The sequence below is a fragment of the Chenopodium album genome, chromosome 6 (assembly GCF_948465745.1).
Source record: "Chenopodium album chromosome 6, dcCheAlbu1.1, whole genome shotgun sequence".
NCBI lineage: Eukaryota > Viridiplantae > Streptophyta > Magnoliopsida > Caryophyllales > Amaranthaceae > Chenopodium > Chenopodium album.
Window position 1 is genome coordinate 2,020,736 of NC_137839.1, and position 18,904 is coordinate 2,039,639.

General features: G+C 33.4%; 1 protein-coding gene across 1 annotated transcript; it reads right to left on the reverse strand.

Annotated features, from left to right (window-relative positions):
- Positions 1 to 1,765: 1,765 nt before the first annotated feature.
- LOC145636172 (putative RNA-dependent RNA polymerase 3) lies at positions 1,766 to 18,500 on the reverse strand. The gene is made up of 17 exons (XM_081687646.1): positions 18,388 to 18,500; positions 18,181 to 18,307; positions 17,657 to 17,728; positions 17,053 to 17,239; positions 14,252 to 14,538; positions 14,005 to 14,148; positions 12,424 to 12,516; positions 12,244 to 12,315; positions 11,259 to 11,368; positions 10,294 to 10,439; positions 9,710 to 9,932; positions 9,073 to 9,298; positions 6,340 to 6,482; positions 5,868 to 6,030; positions 3,724 to 3,859; positions 2,939 to 3,084; positions 1,766 to 2,845 (listed from the first exon to the last, which is right to left on the reverse strand). The coding sequence occupies exons 1-17, from the start codon at positions 18,498 to 18,500 to the stop codon at positions 2,606 to 2,608; spliced, it is 2,628 nt and encodes an 875-aa protein (XP_081543772.1). The 3' UTR covers positions 1,766 to 2,605.
- Positions 18,501 to 18,904: the final 404 nt, after the last annotated feature.

Sequence of the window (18,904 nt, forward strand, 5' to 3'; positions counted from 1 at the left end):
TTCTCACTAATCAATTGCACTTTTTTTTAATCATCCGTATCTTTAATTTCGTATTGTAAAATTTATACAACGTTACTCTTGTTAAGACCACACACAAACATGTTTTTTCTTACATAGTTATGACTAGCGAGTGGTCTAAATTTGAGTTCTTTTACTGAGACTAGTAATTGTGTCATTTTACATGTTTTATTTTTCGATAAACTATGAACTTCATCATATTTTCTTATTACGAAGTATATTTTTATACCTGACTCACATCTTACTTTTTTTTTTTTAGTTTAATTCTCAAATCTAGTTATTTATTGATCTAATGTAATTTCCACCAAAATTTGTACAATCTTCAAATTCGTTGGCAAAATTAGTTTTGGTGGTGTTTTAAATCATTGGCACACATACACCTTAAACTTTTTTACAAAAATTATTTTTTTTTAAAAAATAGAGAAAAAAAAAGCTATAGCCAAATCAAAAAATCAAAAACACACAGCCCTAGAAAAAAGCCTAACCGCCATCTCTAATCTCCACATTGCTCTGCTAGCTCTTAGTCACCGGCTACCGACTCCATGCTGCAATTCATCACTAGTCATGAAAATCTATGATTGATTTTTTTTTTTTTTTTTAAATCACCATCAATTGTATTAGAGAATATAATACAATTAATTTGTCGTATAATTTATTTATTTATTTATTTTTTTGAGCAATTATGCACATGACCATATATACAAAAAGTTTGTAATCATGGGATATAATTTTCTGCAAGTTATTCCTAATTTGATATTTTGGGCAATTTCGAACTCAGATTTTCAATTGAATCCTCAATTGGGTGTTAATTTGACAGAGGTTTGAATGAGAGAGCAGGGAACAATGGAAACTGAAAAAACGTGAGAAAAATAAAATTAAAGGGGTTAACTGTTTTTTTTTTTTTTTCAAATTTATTTGTCTATATATATATATAATTTAATAATACATAGCAGTACATAACATTTACAATACATATCAATATTTGTCATGTACTGTAGACTCTCCCGTTTATATTATATGTCTATGTATTACTCCCGGCTTTGGGCAAAAAATGGTGCATATGGGTTGACACATATATCAATGAGGAGAGGAGAGAGATAGAAAGAGTGCAAGTGGGAAAACATGCCAAAAATAGTATGGGGCAATCTTTTGGAGACTCCTTAAAAAGGAAAGTGGAGCAAACAATTAGGGACAGAGGGAGTATCTATATAATGTACTACCACTACTATGTAATGAAGTTTAACGTGTTTTTTGTTGGAAAATTTTGAGTGAACCATTTTACCTACATTTTATTTCACGTGTTCTACCCAATTAGAATGATTTATGTAAATTAAGGATATGAGAGATTCATAAAATAAAGTATTGTAAATTGAAATTATTAAACTACATAAGACCATCTGTTTTTAGAAATAAAGTATATTGGGATCACTAAAGTACATTGGATTTGGAAACATCTTTTTTTTATTGAGACCACTAAAATTTTGGATTGGGACTATTAAAATAAGGGTGATATGACCATATAGGAAACTGGAAAATTAAGAGGATATGAGTATATGAGTGATTAAAATAGAAAATGGGTAGATTAACCTCAAATAGATCCTATACTCCTATATAGTATATATGGTACATGCATTTTTATATATTTTTACATAATTATTTTCGTAAAACTAGATCAAAATAACATGTGAATGGTGTAAAATTTAACTAATGCATTTTTATTTATATTAGAATGATGTAGTATTATGTAATATATCATTCGATTAGTTCCAATCTCTATTTTTATAATTTCATTTTTTTTAAAACGATTTTTACCAATAGATAATTAAATAAAAAACTATGTTACGTTAAATATGCTGGTTAAAGTAATGCAAATAAAAATAAAGGGAGTATATACTATATAATATACGTACCGAGTTAAAGCAAATGGGAAAATAGTGTAAAAAACCAGTGGATGTAAAAAAAAAAAAAAAAAAAAAAAAAAAAAAAAAAAAAACGAACAAAGTAAGAAAGAGAGTGTTTGTATGGAAGGTCGGTAAGTGGATATAATATAAGAAAAAATGTAGATAAAGTAGGAGAAAGTAAATGAAAACAAGTAAATATTAAGTTAGTAAAAAAAGACGGCAAAAAATAAATTAAAAAAATAGTGGATATGTTAAGCTCATACACGTCACAGCAACAAATTATATTGTGAGTACTGAGTAGAATACTTGTTGAAAGCCAAACTCATTAGCTTAAGTTGATAATTTTAGTTAGTAAATACATTACCATAACTTAGAAAAATAACAACATTGCTTGATAAAAAACTTAAAGAGTACTTATACTAGCTGAAGTTAGAGAGCCCGATAATAACCCTAGCTCGAAACATACCTATCAACAAAAGGCCAGTTGAAAAAACCGGGGCTGCAAGCAACAAAAGATAATAGAGCTAAGTTAAGCCTAAATTAAGCATGAGCTGTGTGATGCAACTAAGGAGACTAACAGATCATGCCCAAAAGACCTCGCACCATAAGTAGCGTTGGCATCCTTGACCTTCCGTCTAAACCTACTTACAAATACTTTACAATGAGTAGCAATGCATTCGATAATACTAGCTCATCATCTGGCGAATAACTGAAGGAGCAAACAGCAATGGCTTTTCTTCTTTATCCTGCAAATGTATCTTCCACAAGGCATCTCCAGCAACTTTCCAAGCAAATCCACATTTTTTTGGGTCTTCTTTAATTATTGCATAGTCATAGCAAACATTATATATTGCCAAAGCCTCAATTCGAATCTCTTCCCACTCTTTTTCACTTGACTCCAAATCATCAACACCGCCATATAGTACCTAGAAACGATTAAAATTATCATGCAGTAGAACATACGTGGCCTGAAAGAGAAAACATATGCATAATTTATAAAATATGTGTTGACAGATTACCTTTCGGTAATGCTGATAAACTGCAGCTGTGTTTCCACATTCATTCAGAGCCCTCTGCATATCAGATCTGTAACTTGAGTAATGATCAGTCCAAAATCTTCGGTGAATGTCCGGAATTTCAACGTCGAAGCATTTCAGTTTCCAAACTGGCAAAAAAAATATATAACTACAGCAGTAAATTAGTATATAACTACAGCAGTAAATTAGTATAAAAAAAATATATGCATATCAGAAATGACTTTCAAATCAAGGACTGGAGAATTAATAAACATACACCACAGTTGGTTTGTCACTTCTTAAAGATGAATAGCAAGAGTCAGATAAAACCAAGGTTCGAGATCAGCCCCCTCAGCCCCCTTTTTCGGATACAAGTTTTACCACTACAGCAGTGCTGCTAATGTTTATAAAGTTCAGTATAACAAAGACGTTTAGGCATTATAGTAAACCCAAAATACTAGAAGCTTGTAGGCATATAAATGGGAGTACAACTAAACAATAGCAGTAAATTAGTATAAAGCTCACGGAAATACTATTTGCGCCATCAAATCAACTATTTTCCTCTATATTTTATATTACATGAGCATTGCTTCGTAAGGTGCACTGTTACTTTGTATGGAGACTTAAATGCAGATTGAGGGATCTGTATATCTGTTCTCTACTGGAAAAAACAACTTAGATCCATCCAATTGTTGTGTAACCAAAAAATATGATAAGCAAATGAATTGCAATGCATTTTCAATAAATTGCCATAGGGTGCAGAAGAGAAGCTACAAACAGAGGCTCACTTGTAATTGGAGTAGTGAATTGATCAACTATGTCATAAATTTCACCCAAAACAGACTTGGATTTATAAGTGCAATGCTCTCCTCTTCCCATATAATGAGGATATTTTTCCGGTATCAGCCGTTCAGGAACCACAACCTGCAGACTAGATCGTTAAACTTGCAAGCAAAGCTGATGTCAGAGCCCCCCAACAAAAAGAAAAAGAAAAAAAAAAAAAAAAAAAACCACTTGACCAGAACTACACTGAAGCCAGTACCCTTATATTTGAAGGTATTATCTACAGACAATTTAACCCTTTAACTTCAAGTAGGTTCATATTGCAATACCCACAAGAAGCACCACTACATAGCTGCCCTCCAATAGAGTCACAAATCGACAAATAAAACAGATAGAAGCAATTAGGGTGCATAATATTTACAGAAAAGCAAACAGGTTATCTCATAGATCAATATACCCTCTAAAGTCAAGAATTCAAGATTGGATCAGAAGAATTCATCAAAGATCAGGTGACTAAACAATCTTTATTACTTCCAGGTCCACATGAAAGTTTAGCACAAATCCACCAAACTATAATACCAATCAACTTCTGACAAATTAGAGAGAAATATAGAATAGAATGGGTTTTGTATTGCTTGATTATTATTAATCAATAGGTTGAGTATTTATACAAAACCTAAACTCATAAGATAGGAAATAATCTTCCTAAAAGATATACCATATAACCTAATGATATATTCTCTAAATAATATCTTAACATAAGATAATACTAAATATATTATTCTCTAAATGATATTTAAGGAAAATATATCATACATATATTTTCCGATATTATCTCTAACACCCTCCCGCAATCGTAACGGCAGTAACACGAACGTTGCGATTGAAAATTGTTCAAATTGTTGAAGCCGAGATGCACACTCTTGTGATGTCGCCTTCAATTTTTCTTTTTTTTTTTTCTTCTTTTTCAACTATGAGAACGTTAATCTTTTCGAACTCATCAGTCTTCAATCAAACAGGAACGTCATTCTTTTCGAACCTGTAAATATAACAATTTTAGGTTTTTCTAGAGCAAAACCGAGCTCCAATCAAATATTGGTTTTTCAAGAGTAAACCACCCTCAAATCTTTTATTGGTTTTTCAGAGTAAACCACACTCAAATCTTTTATTGGTTTTTCGGAGTAAACCACACTCAATTCTCTTATTGGTCTTTTAGAGTAAAACCAAACTCATATCCAAAAGAGCAAAATCATGCTCGAATCAACTCACAAAAAAATAAATTTGCACAGCGGAATTTTTTCGGTAAAATTTATGAATCCCGCCGGGGGGGAAATTTTTTTGAGCGGTCCCAAGATTTAACCTGCTCTTGATACCATGACAAATTAGAGAGAAATATAGAATAGAATGGGTTTTGTATTGCTTGATTATTATTAATCAATAGGTTGAGTATTTATACAAAACCTAAATTCATAAGATAGGAAATAATCTTCCTAAAAGATATACCATATAACCTAATGATATATTCTCTAAATAATATCTTAACATAAGATAATACTAAATATATTATTCTCTGAATGATATTTACGGAAAATATATCATACATATATTTTCCGATATTATCTCTAACAACTTCATTAGTCAAGATATTAACTCATTCAATCTTCATCATTGGAAAGTCAGAAATATTTTGCACTCTTATGTAATTCGAAGTCTATCTTCTTACCATGAAAACAATGCTTACTATATGGTTGAAACAGCAAGACTATCTCTTACGGGACCATGAAGAGATACGAAAACAAGGCAAAATAAAAGCAACGGGAATTAATGAACCTATGAACTAACTAAACAGCCAAACGCAAGTTAAGGTATAGGACAATGCAGCTGCCTTCAGCATTTAATTATTGACTCTCCAAACAAACACATCTATTAGCCTGTAAAAGTCCATTTCCACAGTACAAGGAAGTAGAAAGAATATTCAGACAATGTTTCACATAAATATAATATAAGTAAGCAGAAGTCGAAGAGCAAGCATGTAAAGATTGTAAACTGAAATTAGTTTCAGAAAGCAAAAAATTAACATCTTGGATGTTTAAAACTTAAACAATAGTAATGCCCCCAAAAACCTGAATCAAATGCTGAGAGAACTGACCTTTTTCCCCTTTTTCGGCGCGTCCAGTGCATCATAGTATATGTCAACTAATTCATTCATTTTTCTCCTTAAAAAAGATTTCTCATCTGCGCAGTCATCTCCTAGTGTCAACACTCGATCCATATACACTACCCAACTATCTGCTGCTGTACCCATTGCCTTACTGAAACAGGATTGTTCTTCATTAGGAGACCCATAAGTGCGTGCCAATGTGCCATACAAAAGGGGACCCATATGTATGTGCCAAACTAAAAGCCATACTTTAGGCTTCAGCTCCAAAAAAAAAAAAAAAAAAAATGCAGAAAATGGTGGATAGTCACTTTATTCGGTCATGTCCAAGCCGAAACACTTCTCTAACCTTCGTAATAAGAAAAGTCCTTTTTTTATTTTTTTTTTTGAAAATGCAAGGATCAAACGCAAAAGTGTCAGAAAATGAAAAGTGAATCTAACAGTTAAAGTACAATGTACAGACCTCGGCTGGAACCTAGCAGTCAAGTATAAACGGAACAGTTTTTGCTCTAATGCCTCACCAGAAGGCAGACTTGCTACATTGTTGACATTTGGGGAAGAAGTTGCACATTTCCAAGGCTCACTTGGTCTGAAATGCTGTAAAAGCTGAAAAGATGAAAAGGAGTGGATGAATAGCCTATATGACCATTACAAACAAGAAGAAGATAAAAAGATGTATGCCCAGTCATTATTACAAATCACAAACCCAAAGAACACAATGCAGAAGGACGAAAGGATATTGTAGCCATTCGTAAATCACTTTCACTAATTCACTGTATACGAAATATTATAAACAAAGATGGACAAAAACTTATCCTAGCAATGTCCATAATTAATTATGAGGCAATTTCCCCCAAAAGAATTGTTGGTATCATAACAGAATCTAATATATATAAATAAAGTAGGCATTTTTGGAGAGAATTTGGCGCGCCACATAAGAAAGGGTATTATTTTGACCTATGAAAAATTAGATTAATAATTTATTTTAGAATTAAAAAATTCACTCGCCACCTAAGAAAAAGTGACGAATAAGATTTTAGAATTTTGCTACATATGTACAAACAACGAACAGTAAATAATTAAAATTAAAACTATTAAAAAAAACTAATAATTATCTTTTTTACATATATCAATGTAAATCTTTGATCGCAAATATATTTAATCGCTCCCTAGCAAATATTACAAACATTAGATATTAATAATGAACTCATCGAGATGAATAAAACTAAATCTCATAGGACTATGTTTGTCCTTATATAGAGAGAGAAATTTAGAAAATTCTCCCTAATTTTTAATAATTAAAAGATCCGAGACTAACATTTTGAAACAAAACAAGTATATAAAAATACGCATAAACAAAGGGCTTATTTTAACCAATAAAAAAAGATTAGTCATTTAGGGCCTGATCACTTCAGCTTAATTTCAGTTCAGTTTAGTTCATCTTCAATCAGTTCAATTCAGTTCAGCTCTTAATTTCCATCTCTCATAAATTATTCATTTCAGCTCTATTAACTCAGTTCAGTAAATATGAACATACCCTTATTTTTGAATGAAAATTTTAAATTGTCACCTAAAGCAATATTAATGGCATGTACAATAAATTTATTATTTAATGTATATTTAATTACATATTTGGGATTTTAAATTTAAGCACCACGTAAAATAAATAAAATAACGAAATATATATCTTTAGTGTTAAATTAACAAAAAAAAAAAATCTAATGATATTAGGAATTTTATCCAAATATTTCATAAATGTACAAAATCTTATCATATAACTAATATATAAAGCTAAACTTTTAGCCAGGCAACGAAGCAGTGACACTTGGCGTTCCGACTTTTCGCCAAGTGTCGTGCCACGTAGGATAGAGTTATATAAAACTCAATTTGTAGGATAAATAAGTTAGTTTAGAATTTTATTTCAATCAAATTTAGATAGAATTTTAGGATAAAATTGTTAATTTAGAGTTTTATTTTTGATAAAGTACCAATATTTTTATCATAGAAATTTATTTTTTAATAAAGTACAAATTGAATTATAATTTTATTGAAAAAATAATTAGATTATAACTCTCATAAATTATCATATAAATTTATTATAAATTTATTTTTTGTATCAAAATATTTTTTAGAGAGAAGGAATTAGTTCAAAATGCACCACATCCATTATTTATAATATATTTTAATCAATTTAAATAATATATACTTCACAATCTAATATAATTTTATTACTGTGTGTAGACCAGTCATTGTGAATCTGATTTGGTCACAAGTCATTTCAAGCAGGGTCATTATTTTTAGGTTACGGGTCAAGAAATATTTTTCACCAATATTATTATTATTATTTATCATTACATGTCTACTACATATTTTAAATTGTCACAAAAACACATCAATTCCTAACTAATTTTGTATCAACGATATATTTTAAAATTTGACATATAGATTAAAAATTATCTTAAAATTCAATAAACAACCCGGGCATCGCACGGGCACAAAACTAGTATTAAATAAAATAATTTACTAGAACCGTGCATCGCACGGGCTTACATCTAGTATAATATTATTTGACACCAATTAATCCCAGCTTATAAACATGGGGGGATAGAGCTATTTTTTATTTTTTTAAAAATATTTCCTATCTTTAAAAGTTTAGATAAAATGAAGCCAGAGATATAGCTAAATCTTATTTGAGATATCATGAATTGGTAGATATTTGTACAGCACCATTTAATAAGTTTATAGACACTATTAAGTATCAAGGGCACATCAACAACTTCCACATTCATCAAACTCCACATAGAATCCATGTGTTTGGGTCAAACATGAAGCCTAAATTAAGCTTGAAGCATGCATGGCTAAGATTAAATAATGTAGACAAACACAATTAAAACAAATGATAATCTTCTAAGTAATTTCTCAAAACTGCGACATGTTTACTAATCAGTTGTCTCCAATGCACTACACTGGTCACTGACCATTTGATATATATTTGATTTTTAGTAAGAATTATAAAAAGGTATTGCCTAGAAAATACACTGCGACAAGATCCCACATGACTGATTTTTATAATATATTGGAGAAATTTTAGGGTCAAATGTTATGAAGAGAAGCAACTACTTTGAAACAGAGGAGATACCAAATAATTACTTTGTAGCAAGTATTACCAACAGATGAAAACAACACAAGTGCAAACCTCAGTATTTGTGGACACCCAATACATATCTCCATCATAATCACCACCAGCAATTTCATCCGCCATTGACCTTGGCCCCTTGCAAGGGAAGAAAATTCCATATTTTGCATTTCCCACAACGTCCTTTATGCCCTCAGTGTATCTTGCAGTCACAACATGTATATCCCCTGTATGAGTGCCTGGATTTCTATAGACTAATACTGGACCAGAAAGCTGTCCTTCCTCCCTACATAAGCAGAGAAAGAGCATTGAGCAAATAGAAACATTAAACATGAAATTGATTTTTGCTTTAGAAAAAGGTAAGTAACTCAGACAATAGAACTATGACCCTACACAAGGATATACAATATGTTAAAAATAGAATTTATGTGCAATACTGCGACTGAGGTGAGCATGTAACTACAACGTCAACCATGTTGCTAGTACCAAGTCAGAAAATGAGTAATGTAAGCTACAGGCAAATCACAAAACTACGCTTCTAATATCTAAGACAACAGAACTTAAAAAGTGCCCGGATCAGATCAAACTCAAGTATTCAAATGAAGTGACAAAAAAGAAATAGGTTGACTATAAATATAGCACAGAAGTAACATACAAATGGTATGTTTACGGAGTAATATGAATACAAAAGACGTACAGAATTACACAAACTTCGCCTCTATTCAAAGTCCCTGTAGGGTCAACTGTTCCCATTACATAGCAACTGCCTTTAACAGAGAATTTCCCTCCTTTAAGGCTCTTCATCTCCTCCTTCGCGATATCAGTTAAACGGTCAAGTAAGAAAGGTTCATCTAGAGGAATTCCAGACGCCACCATCTTAGCAGGTACAAAATCACCACTGAAATCCCAATTTACAGCAACTGGACATGAAAGACAGCAGAGAAGAGAACAATAAAATTAGATAAAAACAACTCTTGAGTTAACCATATAATAAGTCATCTTGCTCTCAATAAAAAGAATAAATGCACCTCTTATCAAGATAATGCAGTCTCAACTGAAAGTTACTTGACAGAATTGTAATTTTATCATTTTGATAATAGTAGATAGCTAATTCCTGGTCAAGTAGACTTCTTCATTTTAAAATATTCTTAACAAAACTAACTCTGGAGCATTAACAAATATCTGATACTGATCTACAATCTGTATAAAAGAAACATTAACGGAAAAGAGAAATAAATTTTGATTCTGCACTGAAAAATCGAAAAGCAACAGGAACGCTACCTCTCAAGGCTGGTTTAGGTTTATGAAAAACCACTAGTTTTTTAAGAGCCTCTGACAGCAGAGCCAAAAAAAATGCCCTTGGCACCCCTCCATGATGAAGAAGTGCAATCAAAGTCTTTGATAGACCAGCTACCTTTGGCTTATTGCTAGACAAAGTTAAAACAAAGATAGATTAAAACAGAGATTAAGATCATACTTCTTCTGTTCTTTTTTACTTGACCTGTTTCTTTTTTCACACTTACCAATGCAAAACTTTAACGATCAATAGCTTCAATTCTCCATAAGTAAAAATCATAAAAGCTATATATTATGATAGTATTTATTGAGACGAATTCAAAAAGATCTCTCAAGTATATGTTTTTCCTTACATATTATTCACAAAAAACGGTTAAAGGATGAGTAGTGAATAGTGTAAAAGTCAAAGCGGGTCAAGTAAAAAAGAACAGAGGAAGTATATTACTACACATCCAACTAAAAATGAAAGCTTTACTAGCAAGCAATCACTATCATTGGAGTATAACAATTACAATCATGTTGAACAGCTGAACCTCTTACCATGTTTACTTCTATGCTTGACTTACAATTTTGTTAGGACCATCAAGACAAAAAAGGTTAATACGAAATAAAGTACAAACCTGTGATGCTCAGAAGCGTTAAATTCCAACTCAGATTATATCATTATATTAACAAAGCATGTTGGCAAAAGCATCTTATTAAGGATCAAAGAGGTCATGGAAAACTCTACATAACCTTATGATGCCATTAACAAAGGATCTTCTAATGCCAGACAACACAATTCATTATGCTACGAAGGTTATTCATGATCCTTCCAAATAGATTGGTTGGCATGGAGATAAAATAATGTGGCCATAGGAGCTGAGACCTAGGGGAGTTAATGTGACTGTGGTTTGACATATAAAATCTATAGCTGTCATGAAATCATAGTATATCAACAACAAAATTACCTGGTTGCCACAACTTCAAAAGAATTCACACATGGAGTATTTATAGGAATCTTATCATCTCTATCAACTTTCAACATCGACCGTCGAACTTGAATTGTATTGGGAGGAAGCTGGAAAAGGTAAACAAGGAAACAACAATTATAGACTGAAAAATGATAACAAAAAGAACAGCTTGTTGTTTAGCTCCAGGATAAAATAGTATAAAAGGTCAGTCCCATAGACTAAAAGAACGAGAAAATACAATATCTCCTCAATAAAATTTTATTGTTTATCATGTATACATTATTCAAGTGGCAAGCTTGTAATTAAATAGCATAATTTTGCAATATTTTACCCCAAAAGCGCTTATATTGTTAGTGTTTTACCCAAAAGTATAACAAATCTACCACTTGAAAACGAAATTCATTAAGATAAACCTGGGCAAGCCCCCAAAGTACAAATCTTCACAATCCACTCACCATCACTTTAATAATAACAATACACTAATATTAACCTATCATAAGGAACCAAGTTTGGTGCATTTGTTAACTATTTATTCTCCAACCTCCAGTTAAATAAGTCGACTGGTGACCCCAAAAACCTAAAATGCAAAATCTAAGCCAATCCAGTACCAAAAGCCAGGGTACAGATCCAGGAAAATCCACAAAGAGAGGACAGAAAGAGAGAGAGAGAGGGGCGGGGGGGGGGGGGGGGGGAGCAGCACAGTAGAGCAGCTAGCAATCAAGACAAAGCCAAGGGAGATGATTTTTCAAAATTAGGAAATTCCAAAGTCTGCATGAAAGACAAGTTCAAGAGGGCCTTAGTCAGAACAGGAGATCCAAGAGCGAGATCTTGAGATATCCTTCAAAATAGTGAGAACAAAAATAAACAAGAGCTCCAATTACACACATGACACCATTGAAACCCAAAAAGTACAACAGAATTTTAATCCCATCCTGACCCAAGAAGCATCAGTAATGAAGAGGATGGGAGCAGATTACTACACCTTTTTGTTGACAAGTACAGTTCCCTTGATGGCCCGGCCTTGATGGAACAAGCGAAATTGAATCAGCAAAGGCTAGAAGATTTAGGAAACAAGATAAATCAATTGCATATGTGATAGAATGTAGTAATGGTAACAAAATGTCAAAGTCAAGTATTCCATGGCGATAAGGGATACAATTACCGGTACACCAGGAGACTTATACTCATTTAATACAGAAAAGTTGTGTGGAAATTGAATAGCTTCTAAAGATCCCTGCAGGTCGTAAGTATCAATTTAGCTCATGTTCACATATAAAAGCACAGGCAAACAAGACTATTTTTTTCCTAAAATCAAAAGCACATTCAAAAAATCACGGATAGTTCGTTTTTTTTTTTTTTTAAAAAAAAAAAAAAAAAAAAAAAAAAAAAAAAAAAAAAAAAATCACAGAGAATTGCATAAACATGTTAATGTTGGCTCAATCACATAGCAAAATTGTCAGCTGGCCCCTAAACTACTGAAAAATTAACTCTTGTGCCAAAGCCTAATTTTAAGATTCATACAAAAACATTTGAACAAAACCCCTACAACTGTTAGCCAAGATTATATTAAAAAGCACACGGCACAATCATCAAATGGATTACCACATGAGCTTATCCGTAACATGTTCCACGTCAAACCCCATATGACCGATGTGGGACTCAAGTCTCATACCTTGCAATGGACCCATAACATACCACCCCCTCTTCACAGGCCACATGCCCTCATGTGGTAGGCTTTGCGCTAGGTAGAATGAGGGAGAAGAGAAGAGAGAGAAGGTTCCTAACCCCGGACAAGCACCGGTGGCACCTCCATCAGTCAAATGTGGACACCAAGGAGCGGTAATTAGCTCTAATACCATTTATACAAGACAATAGAAGAGCCATCCCCAAAAGCTAGCTCAAGAGAGCTCATGGTCCTATTCCTATATTATATATAAGCCCCACATTAGCCCCCCCATATGATGTGGGACTCAAGTCCCATGCCCTGCAATGGACCGTAACAATGTGATATGTCCCCTAACGTAATGAGTTAAATCTGTACTTCTAATATCTTTTCACAATGCAAGCAAGAATATTTTTTGAAAAAAGAAAAATATAAATAGGAGGGGGGAATCCAGAATTTGAAAAGGTAATTTAACACAATATAAAATTAAAACTTTTTTTTAAAAAAAAACAAATCAAGCCATGAAGAATCTTTCTATATTATTGAGTCCAAAAAGAGTATTATCACGTACCGACATACATATCGAGGAGTAAATGAGAGCTATACGCAGAAATAACTTGCCATGACATATACAATATGACGATGCACTAGGCTAGTTGGGCAATGTGAATAAATTTTAAAAGGATGACGTGGAGGGAGCACACGGACCTATACAAAAGTGACAACTACCCAATTGTTTCCCTTAACTTTCCTAAACATTACGGACATGTACATGTTTTTCAGCAAAATATATCACCACTATATCAGGTCAAAGCAGCCATATACTTTAACCTGGCTGTGGTGCCTTCTGGACCTTCTAGTCCCCACACTTATAGATGATCGTATGAAGACTGTACAACTTGGTCAGTTCAATAATTCAACTCAAACCTAAAAACACCCATGAAATTCACAAACAATTCAAGCGAGTTTCCGAAGACCACAAGGCATGTGGAAGAAAATGGAACTTGGTAAGTCTTTCATGTGCCAAATCTTCATCAAAAGCAAACTATCTCAACAGCGAACTTGAGCAGAAACTCAAACCTGATCGTCGTCTTCACTATTCACACACCCATTAGTACAATTATGTGGGCACCTCAACGCAAGATCTTCAGAGATAAAACCAGTACCGTCAGTAAGAATCATATCTTTCCCATCATTATCTTTGGAAATGCTGCCATCTTCGTTCTGTCAAACACAAGTATGATGCAAGACAACATGTTAAACTCATAACAGCTAACCCACAAAATGACTGGAAAATAAGATTCTCAAATAAACCAGAGGTATTTACCACACAGGGTATATCTTCAAGGATTTCAACGCGCAAATCATTGTAATTTATATCCAGGGTAATGGCTTTCGATAATATAAGTAATAATCTGATATTATAAATGGTTGGATTGGATACTGTATGTATGTGCATGAATACGGCCCTAGCATCTGGGATTGGCATATCACTCAACTGAAGAGGATGCTTATTTAGAACACGAGCAAAGCCCTCCGTACAAACAAAGTAGCATTTAACTGAGCTGGAAACAGAACCTTTCTTCTTTACCTCCTTGCCACCATCTTTATGAACTGAATTTTAAAAAAATAAAAACATTGAGGTAGAACTGTTGAGCTCACAAATTTTTATATACATTCATGTACTAAGAACAATTGCTTACAATAATTTGATAATATATTGAATGCTATAACATTCATTTTCTTCTGAATCCCACATCCAAACAAACTAGCAAATACTACCACACATGGCTAAGTAATCTTTAATTATGCTTACTAAGACCAAAAAAAATGGAAAAAAATGTTACAGTTTGTTTTACCTCTATCTCTTGAACTATATACATAATGTCGATAAACTTTAAAGTTTTTAACTTTTAGCATTTATACCCTCTGTTGACACTTGAAAATATACGCAAATATGGAAAATATATGCTAGTATCAGAGTTGTCCGTAATCAAGCTCTCGCGATATTTTCCTCCTATAGTTAGATGACAAAAAAATCACCATATAAGACAGAATCTGAGTGTTGAAACAATCACGATACTTTAAGCTACAACTTGTGAGAGTATTTGTAGCACAGAAAACTCAATCATACAACAATCAGATAAACCAACAACAATGTTGGGTTTGAGAGTGTGGAGAACGGTTTCAAGAAGGCTAAGGGGGTGCATAGCTTAGGAGATTAAGCTATGGGCTATTGCTTGGTGTAAAGCAATGGTGGATGTCAAAAGGCTGACTTCAAATGGGCATATCTCAAGATCTAGAAGCGATATTGAGATGATTCAAGTTGGAGGTGATAGCTCGTCTCAAGAGCTTTCCAACGCCTGGTCATAAGCTCGATTTGGTTAAGAATCGAGGGAGTTATGGCCATTTTACGAAGACCTGTCTGAGCAGTGCGGGAGTTCGACCGAACTTCTGAAAGGTTCGGTCGAACCTGTTGTAGATTTTCATTTGCAAAAGTTACTGACTCGAAGTTCGAACGAACCTCTGGAGGTTTCACCGAACCACCCTTGGTTCGGTCGAACATGGGGTAGGTTCGGTCGAACCTCGTGTATGCCCTGTTTTCTACGGTTTTGCGACTTAAGCGATGTGGCTTATTTAAGACCGTAGGATTGTTTTATTTAGCCTAGCACTATATTTATACTCATGTATTGTCATTGTAGAGAAAGAATGAGATGAAGGGAAAGATGTAGAGAGAGAAAGCCTCATGTAAACCCAAACACTTAGGGTTTGAGAGGGTGAGCTTGGGGTGGGAGCTTTAATGGTGATTGAAGCTTGTAATCTACATTGTTTTTCATCAAATTGTTACTCCATAGTGGATTGGTGGGTTTTTCTCCCGGTTCTCGGGTTTCCCACGGTAAATTCTCCTTGTCTCGTTTATTACTTGTTTTTCCGTCTTCGTTGTTGTTAATTGTCGTTAATCGCAAACTTAGCTAGCACGTTCGTAATCCCTTTCAAACAAATTATTGCCCTAGTGGTAAGAGAAGGACCGTCAGCTTCCCCATGAGCAGTGGCGAACCTTGACAGTTTTTTTTACGGGGGCCAAATTACTTTAATATTACGAGTATTAATTATACAAATACCATAATATACATATATGTATATATATATAACTTCAAAGGCTGGATAAAGGAACTATAGGAGTAATTATTATGATTTTATGACTAAGGGTTTGTTCTATTCAACTTAATTTTAGTTTAGTTCAGTTCGATTCCTAATTTCTTTCTCTCGTAAACAGTTCAGCTCAGTTTAGGTTATGAGAACAAACCTTAATAAATAAAAATCAAATACGAGTAATAGCTAAGTTCAATAGCTAAGACTCAATTCTTGCACAACCAAAATATTAAAGACGAAATAATAATTCAAGGCATTTGGATAGAAATAATCCATAATTGATAAAGTGTCTTTTAAAACAAGAATAAAAAAAGGAGATACTAAAACTCTAAAAGGGTAGTATTGTATTTTGATTTGTGTAGTTTAATTTGCAGCAAGTAGTGAAATCACGTGTGTTTCACTTGCTTTGGGATTTGTGCGTAATTAAAATAGAATGTATAAGTCATATACTGGTATGACGTAAGCGAGCTTGGACGCTAATAGCCTAATACAAACTTCTTTAGGAATTTTTGGGTTTTTTACTAGACATTAAATATGAAAACATATTTGGGCCAAATTTTGAGGGGGGGCCAAGCCCTTGCCCGCCCCTTCAAAGGTCCGCCTTTGCCCATGAGGTTGGAGGTTCAATCCCCACAGGGACACTTTGAAGGCGTTAGGCGGGGATCCCCAATCCTTGACCTCCACTCTCAAAGTATCTAGCCCGCTAACCCGGACCTAGTTCAACTACGACAGGTACCAGACAGGTAGGGCAGCTAGTCAGTTACAACCAGATACAAGATTAAACCATTGGACGAATAAAGAGAACATCAGAGATGTTTTAAATTATTGTCTCTTAATGACAAAGCTCATGCAGCAATTGCCAGATACAATCTAGATTTAATGTGTCACAAATGCTTATTTGCAAGGCTTCTCAGTCTTCGTAAACCCTGCGATTCTATAGTGAAACCCAAAAATAAAAGGAGAATAAGAACTTACCAAAGTACCGATAACGTTTTCTACCAATAAAAATTCCTTTTTCAGCAATCTCATTAAAAATCGGATTATGCATCATAGAAACTGCTCCTAGGTTTTCTGTTTCTTCCTCCATAAACTTCATTATCATTACATTTTCATCATCAACAGTTTTCTGCAAGAGTGTAGCTGCCTTGTTCAGATAAGGACCCTGCATCATAAAGTGAAAAGAGTCAAAAGAAGATAATGGCATGACAATCATTTGAAGAAAATATCTGAAATGGATTAACTTGCTAAGCAACGTAAGACTATCATATAGCTCTTCTTAAGTGAATCTACATCATAAAATCGATCATAAGCATTATTATAAATGATACTATTAAATTATTCCTATCAATTCACAGCAGTCCAAGGTTATCAAAGTTAGTGTGTACTAATGATAGTACTAAATTACGGAGTACTTATCATTCAAACTTGGTAAGGATGACAGTTTACACAATTATAATAACATTATTATAAATGAAGTTGAAGGGAATAGACAAAAAATGACTTTATGAAAACAACTCTTGGAAGTAGAGGCATACATCAATTATCTCCCCAACAAACAACAAACTTGAAAAGTACAAACCTTGAAGCAACAGTTTCCTCTGGAATCAATATGACAATGGTAATTGTATCTTTCTCCAGTTTCCCAGTTCATCTGTAAGATTCAAAAAGTATTAAAAAACGGTGAAGTGATATCAAAGCAGGTTATGAGCTTAGAATAATGAACAAAGGTATGGACCTGCACACCATTCCTCTTGCTTTACTAAAGAGAATTGTCATACATGCGCACAAAGGTTTATCACTACTCACTTGTATTAAACAAATAGAAAACTATAGCCAATCATTAAAGACATCCGAGATTCGAAGGTTTTCCTGTTTATGTGCTTTGGCAATTTGCTGAGTGCATAACAACTTTTCATATGAAATGTTTTATGCAATCATCCTTAATGCATGTAGATCAATGGGGGAGATATACAAACTTTAGTTTCCCATAGTGTTAAAGTGATCACTTTTGAACTTAATTTACTAGCAAACATCACAGCTCCGCCCATATTTACTCAAACACTAACAAAAAGCAAGCATACAAAATTGGAAGCAATATTTGACCTTATTAACTCGCTCTTTTTTACCAGAGGGTCTGCCAAATTTATTCCAAATATCAATCTCAAACTCCCTCATACCAAGACTTCGATAACTCAGAATTTGATCAACAGAAACATCCTCCAGCTTGTCCCTATACAAAAAGCACTGTTCAGTATTCAAACTCGTAGTTCAACTCAGCACAATAGATAAGAATATAAGATAAGATATTACCACCCAACATAATTCAAAAGTAAGAAAGTCTTCCGAAATTCAAGTGTCTCAAGTGCTTCAAAAACAATCTCTCTTTTACTCTTTGGCACAACCGGCTCCTCTTCAATCTTCATTGGTGAGCTAACATTACACACCGGCTTTCCAGAACTTACATCACCTAGGGAAATAATCAAATTCTTCTCTCAATAATAAAAGAAAATAGGGGAAATCAAGCTAACAACAAAACACTTTATTAATACCCTCAAATATCACATACCAGGAGAGTCCGACTCGGTCTTTCGTTTCGTCCCGGAAGATGTATTCCCTGTAGAATTCAAGGGTTTGATTGATCAAAACTTTAACACAAATATTAATAGCACGCAAATCAAGCATGTAAAATATTAAGGATCAGGTCTTTTGGACTTATTTTCCCGGAATATTAGTTTAATTCAACTGTAGAAAATTCATTCAATTCCATTTTTTTTCTTTTTTTGAACAATCATTCAATTCCATTAAATTCACTCCCATCAAGTCCATT